The sequence below is a fragment of the Drosophila ananassae genome, chromosome 2R, assembly GCF_017639315.1.
Source record: "Drosophila ananassae strain 14024-0371.13 chromosome 2R, ASM1763931v2, whole genome shotgun sequence".
Taxonomy (NCBI): domain Eukaryota; kingdom Metazoa; phylum Arthropoda; class Insecta; order Diptera; family Drosophilidae; genus Drosophila; species Drosophila ananassae.
Window position 1 is genome coordinate 26,165,925 of NC_057928.1, and position 8,180 is coordinate 26,174,104.

At 46.5% G+C, this 8,180-nt stretch overlaps 2 protein-coding genes across 3 annotated transcripts; one reads left to right on the forward strand and one right to left on the reverse strand.

Annotated features, from left to right (window-relative positions):
• Positions 1 to 19: 19 nt before the first annotated feature.
• LOC6507577 (adenine phosphoribosyltransferase) lies at positions 20 to 1,010 on the reverse strand. Its single transcript, XM_001955904.4, has 3 exons — positions 801 to 1,010; positions 447 to 684; positions 20 to 387 (listed from the first exon to the last, which is right to left on the reverse strand). Exons 1-3 carry the CDS (start codon positions 890 to 892, stop codon positions 172 to 174), a joined length of 546 nt encoding a protein of 181 aa, XP_001955940.1. The 5' UTR covers positions 893 to 1,010; the 3' UTR covers positions 20 to 171.
• Positions 1,011 to 1,644: 634 nt separating this feature from the next.
• LOC6507474 (LHFPL tetraspan subfamily member 3 protein) lies at positions 1,645 to 6,995 on the forward strand. Of its 2 annotated transcripts, none has more exons than XM_001955903.4 (6): positions 1,645 to 1,851; positions 5,521 to 5,682; positions 5,747 to 5,880; positions 5,952 to 6,078; positions 6,230 to 6,472; positions 6,538 to 6,995. In XM_001955903.4, the coding sequence occupies exons 2-6, from the start codon at positions 5,541 to 5,543 to the stop codon at positions 6,687 to 6,689; spliced, it is 798 nt and encodes a 265-aa protein (XP_001955939.1). In that variant the 5' UTR covers positions 1,645 to 1,851; positions 5,521 to 5,540; the 3' UTR covers positions 6,690 to 6,995. The 2 variants fall into 2 exon arrangements, with proteins under 2 accessions (XP_001955939.1, XP_044570782.1); XM_044714847.1 differs by lacking the exon at positions 1,645 to 1,851 and adding an exon at positions 2,150 to 2,165.
• The last annotated feature ends 1,185 nt before the right edge of the window (positions 6,996 to 8,180 follow it).

Genomic DNA, 8,180 nt, shown 5'->3' on the forward strand with positions numbered 1-8,180 from the left:
GCAAATGCATAGCACACTATTTAACGATTTTTATAAAAATATTTCTCTATTTGCCAAAACATTGTTCAACATTTGAAAGTGTATACAAAAATTCACTAATCCATAGATTGCTTCCAGAGGTATAGAGTAAATGCAAATATTCAAGGCATCCTGCAGTGGCTGCATCAACTGTCAGTACTTGATCAGGGAATGTACTTTGCCGTCCAGCCTCTTCCGACCCTCCAAGCCGACTAGTTCCAGCACCACCAGACTTTCTACGACTACTCCTCCTACTTTGCGGACCAGCTCAGCGGCGGCCGCCAGGGACCCTCCTGTGGCCAGAAGGTCGTCCACGACGACGACTTTCTGACCAGGCGCGATGGCGTTCCTTTGTATCTCGAAGGTGTCCTGGGGAAATAAACGATTTAAGATCATTTTAAAGTTGACGTTTTTGGTTTAAAACATACACTGCTGTACTCCAGCTCGTACTCCACGGATACGACCTCGCCGGGCAGCTTGCCCTTCTTCCGGATGGGAGCACAGCCCACGCCAAGTTCGGTGGCCAGGAGCAGGTTGAAGAGGAATCCTCGGGAGTCTAGGCCCACGATGATCTCAGCTTCGGGAACGCTCTGGCGGATGTGCTCCACCAGCAGGTCCCTCAAGTACACACAGGCCTTGGCATCGGTGAGGGCTCCGAAAATGTCGCTGTTTTACATGGAAATGGAGAGCCGAACACATTAACAACCTGATAAGCCAGCAGTAGTTTGCCCACAAAGTGTTCAGCACTCAATAGGGTGCGATAACCCCTGGCGATAACCCACCGGAACAGAATGCCCTCCTTGGGGAAGTTTGGATATTCTCCTATCTTGGACTTCACATAGTCTAGCTTCTCTTCCGCGCTGATTGGGCTCATCTCTACGGGTGTTTTGTGGGCTCCAATTTAATCTAATTGTAAGGGAATTTTTAGAAGAGCTGGAAGATACGTGCGTGCGTGCCGAATTAGCAGTTTGATAAAGGGAACAGCTGATAGGCCAGCTGCTCATACGCCGTGGTGGTTGCTGCGGATGAGCGATATTTTAGCGATGAATTTTCGTGTCGAGTGCGCTGGGCGGTTGATTTAAATTTCTGGCGAGGCCGAGATGGGGCAACAGCTTAATTGATAAATCAAATAAATAGTTCTGCATTGACTAGATAATATAAATTAATCAGAGAGCTCTTGGTTTTCTAAAAAAATGTAATAACTTTAACTGATACATTGCCTTTAAAATATTATTTTCTACCTGCTCTGAACGCTCTCCACCTAATGTTTGCCCAGATTTATTTATCTTGGCATTGTGTTGCTCAAAGAAAGCGATCAAAGGAATTTGGTCATATCCTGCAGGTAGGCGAGGAAACCCTCCCCTGATCGCTCCCGCATTTCGGTGACTGACGGAGAAATTCAACAAGCAATTCTTCTGGAGAAAGACATTCGTTGCTGCATTATTTATCATCAGGCAGCCAGACAAAACGATCGAAAAGAAATGCCAACAATTTGCGCTGCACTTATCAAAGGCGGGCCTACATCTGGCACTCTCTCCTCGGCAATCCCGCTCTTTCACCCGCTCACAGACACAGGTAAGACACAGGTAGGAGAAGTACCTGTGTATATGTTTCTTCGGCCTCCGGAGCCGAGAAACGCTCAGTTCGTTCTTCAGCGCCGATCGCGACGGTTCAGTTTCTTCTCGCTCCGAAGCAGCGGATCGCAGTCTCAGCCCGCGACTTTTTCAATAATTAATGCAAAAACACACGTCAAACAAAGCTATAAATTGAAATAACAAATATTATAAAGAAATATTCAAGTCCAGCTAACACCGAAACCTGTTCTCGACCACTGTAAGATTCGGCTTGCAAAGCAACTCTTCGGATTTAATTCGATCTTAACGGCAAAAGTAAATGTCAGCCAAAGGTGCCGACAAAACTGCGCCCCGATTGCCATTTCAAAAGTCGAAGAACCCCAACAACCAAAGTAACCATATCGCAGCAACAACTAAGCCAGCTAGCAAGCGACATAAAATCGTGAAAACCCACAAAAAATAGAAAAATATACAACATTAGACACAGCAGCAACAATATTGCAAAGTGCAGAAACATTCACATCGCACACCCATACTGGGGCACCTCCAACACACATGAGTGTATCAGCGTACGTGCGTATTAAATTTGTGCAACACGAGCAACAACAACTGCTGCAACTGCAACAACAATTGCTGCAGCAGCAGAAACCGCGCGCCGGGGTAACGTGAAAAACCAGAAAGAGGCACAGTTTTTGTTTTTCAGTTGGTTTTGCTGCACTTTTTTGTTTGTATTTTGAGGCAAGCGAGCATCTCGGCGCTGGAGCTGGAGCTCGAGCTGTGCGCAGGCGCAGTGGCGGCCTTCGCGGTGAAGGGCATGGAAATAGGGCGTCCGAAGACGTAGAAGGGGAAATTCACTTACGGGGAAATGTGAATAGTTGGCAGAAAGGAGAAATTCAGATGGCACCCTCTCAAGTTTCCAGTTCCTCAAAACAAAAACAGACTTTCGTCCAGAACTGGGCACTTTAGTCTGCGGTCTGTTCCATTTTGTTTTCTGTACATTTCAAAATGGTTTCCATGAAACTTGAGTCTAGTTGATTCGATGAATCTAAACATTACATCAAAAACTACTATAAACTTACTGGAAACACGAAACTGGCTTTTCCCAAGAACCCTTTTGGGGCGCTCCTGACTTTCTTGGCCGGAAACCCGAGTGAAGAATCGCGGTGTGAGTTACTATTATGTGGAGACCCCCATTGTCGTCGCTGGGCCCGTCTTGTTCGGGCTTTGGTATGCGCGAATGTTTCCTAACATCCAAATCGTGATCTAATAAAAAACGTAGGAAAGCAGAGACACATAGCTCGGGCCCACAGGCCCGGCGATTGAGTGAGTGAGCGGACCAGCTTGGAATGGCTCTTCAAAGCAGAGGCCTGTGCTGTGTGGATGCCACAGCTTTCGCAAAAATCTGCGGACTCTAAAGCGGACTTCTCCCAAGATGGATGGCGACTGTAAAGGCTGTCAATACATTGAATAACTGACCGCAAATAATAAATAAGAAACAACTTTTGCCGGTTCGCCTTGTCTGGATTCCCGTTCCGTTTTGGGACGGTTGGGGGAACTGCGAAAAAAGAAATCATCTGCCCCGAACGATCATCGCCATAAAAAATAAAACCCAGGCAACCCATGTAGAAATGGCCGGAGCGAAAAAATTCAAAATAAAACACGGCCCAACAGCCACTTTTAAAGTCATTTCCGCATAATTCTGAAATGAAGGAACCAGTTTCTACTACGGTGGTGGCTTAAAAATTTAGCAACCGACAGTTGCTGTAGTTTTTGGAGCCACTACGAACGTGTTTGCGCCAAAAGTGTGGTGTCTTCAACATGTTTTAGGTTCCACTTTGCTGGCCAAAACAAAACACAACCAGCCACTTACAAGACTTCCCGATCGCCAAGCGGAACAATGAAAGCTTCTCCCTCCGCTTAGCCGTAATTAGCCGCCTCGAGCTGCGGGAAAAAGCCGAAAATGTGAAAATTAATTGCAAGTGCGTGGCCAATTGGGCTGGGTGTCTGTCTTGGGGGCTGTGGGGGCCTAACCCCCAGTCACAGGCACGGCAGTCTTACCTCTTACCCCTGCTCACTAACTGCTCGGCTGTCTAATGTGAAATTTATGTTTATGCCGCGCGCTGTGAATAGAAAGTCATCTTAAGCTCAGACTCAGGCTCAGGGTATCCCCTGGGCAGTAGTGGCGAAGACAGCCCGATCCCCGCCAGATTTTGGCCACTGCAGTTGCAATTGCCACGTTTAAGCTATAGCCATTACCCAACTGACCTTATTTCGCTCGTTTTTCATACGAATATGCATTCTCAGCGTCGAAATATCACTAAAGTGCTGCGCCAGCCGTTTTTTTAAGTTGGTTTTTTAGCCTTGCACTGTCAAAAAACTGAGGTCGAATAACAATGGTTGTGCGAAGAGTTGTCCTAAAATGAATGGGAATTCGACTTAATTTATTATTTTTTTCTGTGCAAGAGAAACTCTTTCATCGCCGGCCGGTGAGCGGATGTAACCCAAGACTACTCGCCCGAATTCGCTGCGTCATAGGAGTCCGACTTGAAGGCTCTCGACTGGTCACTTTCTTTTTGGCCACGACCGAGTCTACAGCTGGGCAGTGCAGTTGAATAAATATCCAACACTCCCAACAACACTGAAAACCAACTGAAATTACAAATTGCAGCACACATTAAATTGAAAAGGCGGCAGTAGAGGAAATTATTAGATGTCTGCGGTTTGTCTCGCCGGATCTGGTCTGCTCCACAGTCCACCAGTCCACCCGGCCTCTGTAATTTTTCCCGCAGAGAGCCTGGAGACTCGCTTTTCAGTGACTCACGGAACGAGATTTTCCATTGATTTGTTTGTTTGACTTATCACGTGCCGGCAGGAAAGTTTCTGTATGTTACTGGGTTGTATCATGTCGGTTGTGTTTGTTTGGAGCGACTCTCTCTTTTGTTGGTTTTAGCATTGTTGTGTTAATCGATTCCGCTTTTGCCTTGGACTCCGACTCCAACTCCGACTCCCAGCTCCCATAATTGAGTCTCATTCTCTTTGTTTGCCGTGAATTTAATTCACCCTAATGAACCAATCTTGACCAGCATTCAAGTTGAAGCTCATTTGGCCTTTGTTTTGCTTCTCACGACCAGCTACTTTTGTGTTACAGTTTCCTCAGTACCACGAAAATAAATATGATAAATTAAGTATACGCAAGGTTGGGAAACTCAAGAGACAGAGCTGATGAAAATGCATTTAGGGCCCGGACTGTGGCTTTCAGAGAATACTAGACCGTGGCCCAAACGAGTTTATTGATCGCAGAGAGCTCCGAGTTCCAAGCCACATGAATCATGGCTAAAATTAGGCACTGCTGGCCTGCTCGACAATGTTTTGCATAATGTCTTTCGCTTGTTAGACTCTCTCCACCTTTGACATAGAATTAGTGGCAGATATGAGGCAACTGGGAGCTGGGGGAAGAGTGGCTAGCAATTATCTTCTGATTTACATAAGCAAAGCCGAAATAGTGCCCCCAGCCATATCGCTCTTTATTTTTTACGACCATTATTCGCAGCTGAATTGGCAAATGCGAATGGCATTTGGGAGCTGGCTTTGATTGAAGTGAAGGGGAAAACTTCATAAAAAGCATGCTTAATGATTCGAAAATGTTTTCGATTGGACACAACATGCAGATACCACATGGAAAGTGATTTGCTGCAAATTTGTTGGCTCTTCTTGCATCAGAGATCGATGCCCCGGTCGGGTATCTAAAGCCCATTATTCACAGAGGGAGGAGGAGGTCATCAAACCGCAAGCTGGCAAATTTAATCAGCTTATACGAAAGTCTCGCAAACCGATTTGTGAAACACAAAAAATCGTTGCTGCCCTGGTTACTTTGGTTCCATCTCTTGATTGCAAGTCAAGCACTTACCACGCCGAATTCCATTCACAGACAAACAAAGCCGATCCAAAATGGGAACGAAAATCGAGTACGTGGACACCACGCATCTGTACGCCTCCAAGTACATTCGCAACTCGAAGGCGATAGGCGTGCTGTGGGCCATCTTCACCATCTGCTACGCCATCATCGGAATCGTGGCATTCGTGACGCCAGGTGGGTCTTGTTTGTCCAGCCTTTTAGCTGGAACCGATTTGCTCATTTTCCCCATTGGTTTCAGAGTGGATCGGGGATCCGGACAATGACGGAGCTGGGCGCCTGGGCCTCTGGCAGCAGTGCCAGCGGGACGAGATCTTCGACAACTGCCGCCGTCGCTGGGAGAGCATCTTTGCAGTGCCCACCTTCTCCTTTCAGGTGAGTGGTGTCTATTACACAATATCCAAACACCGAAATACTTTTGTTACAAATGTGATGTATCTTTACAGTTGGCCACTTTCTTCATGCTCGGAGCCATTGCCTTGGCCTTGTTGACCATTTTTTTCCTCGTGTGCTTGCTGTTTATGAAGTCGACTCGTGTCTTCCACATTTGTGGTTGGATGCAAATTATATCAGGTACGCTGACCTTTCTCCGCCCTCCGCCCCCTTTCAACTACCTTCGGAGCACATCCAAAACATCACGTTCTAGTGCTTTTGATTTTCTATCGATAATCCCCCTTTGTTATCTTGGGAGTTCTTCGTTGAAATGATTTTTGCTTTGTCGCAGCTCTGTGCATGATTGTGGCCTGTGCGGCGTTTCCCTTCGGCTGGAACTCGGACGATTTCCGGAAGATCTGCGGCCCGGAAGCAAATCGCTTCGAGCTGGGCCTCTGCGGAATCCGCTGGGCTTATCCGCTGGCCATAATCGGCTGCATTGACGGCGTGGTTCTGGCCACGCTGGCCTTCATCTTGGCCACTCGGCACGTGCGCCTGCAGCCGGATCCCATCTACCAGAACTCGCTCTACAAAGGTAGATATGAAGTGATAACCTCCCCAAGCATGTGTGTCCTAAAGTGTTTCCATCTCGTGTTCTAGGTGAGATCAACAATGCTTATCTGACGGATGCGATCAGCCTGGCGGGCTCCCGAAAGTCGAACCCCCGGATTACTGGCTTGAACCTGCAGCCCATTCTGCTGGTGGCTCCCCCGAACGAGGACAGCATATCGCAGTTCTCCCGGTACCACTGAACTCAGCCAAGACAACAACCGGAAACGCCAAGCTCCAAGTTGGCCAGAAAGCTTTTAGCCGTTAATGTCTGCTGCTGCATCGAGTATCTGTGAGAGTGAATGCGTGTGTCTGTGAGCGTGTGCCTGAGACTGCCGACTGAATGCCGATTTTTGTAGTTCGTAAGCCTAACTTTCGTGTGAATAGCTTGTGCCTAAACGTATGCTTCGATTAGGTTAAGAAGAAAGAGCACGGGGCCCTCCGAAAGCTCTGCCTGTAAATTATATACCCATAAACACAATAAACATGTACAAATATCAAACATAAAAGCAATGTTATGCCCGTTTTCATTTTGCCACAATTATGCCATCATCATCATCATCAACCTCATCAAGGTCAGTCCAGGCAAATTAAATTGTATGACCACCCCCGAAATAAAACCAATAACGGCAACTTAGCGCCCAATTTGTTTGCGCCAACTCTGGCCGGAACCGGCCCCATTCCCGCACTCCTCTATTCGATAACCATTTGGCACATACTTTTCCAATAAAGTATTTACAGCAAGGCTCCAAGTTCCTGGGGGAGGCAATTGAAATATCCCGGCAAGTGCAAGTGGCTTCCCCGGGCACGTTTTAATATTCTTGTATAATTCATAAGCAATTCCATCACGGCCTAAGTGGCCAGCAAGCTGACGCCGGGCAAATCGGGCCAAGATTCGACAGTCGGAGGCGGAAAGAAAGCTCCTTCTGATGGGGATTTCACTTTTAGGATACTCTTTCTTGTACTTTTAAGATGGGAATCTGTCATTCTCAAAACAAAAAACTTTCTTAGCTCAACATAAAACTATAAAACGAATTCTTTTTAAATAATACTCTATACATTATGTAGTATACATAATAGAAAAATATATTAACTCAAATGCCCACCGAACAACTTTTAAGGACATACAGTCTTCGACATTGTGCTCCTGTGATTGTTTTTATTTACTTGAGCCATTTCTTTTGGCATATTTGGCTGCCTGCAGCATATGGCCGCAATTTTTCCAATTGTACTCACGCAGTTTTCACGAAAAACCGGAAAACCGGAAAGCCACCCCATGGAATCGGCAATGAAGATCTCCGACTGTTCTGGCTGGATTTTCATGTGCCAATTGTTTTTATTCGATTTTATGGTGCGCCATAAACGAATTTTTAACTTTTGTTGTCCTTGAGGTTTGGCGGCCATTTTATTGGGCATATTGGAACAAGAGGGGGTGGAGCTGGGAGCCGCAAGGGTGGATATGTGGCAACATTTATGACGCCCTTGGCAGCACATGTTCCGGCGAATATTAGTTTATCACTCGCCGTTTATGGATTTCTAAGAGGCGTTGCGGCAATTAGGCAGCCAAATAACTTTTCCGAGATTCATCGCGAGTTTAATAATAATATCTCAGCCACGACTTTTGCCCCAGAACTTTCAGGCCAGAAACTCACAGCTTCCCTACATTTATACCCACTCTGGGGGAAGGAAACAAT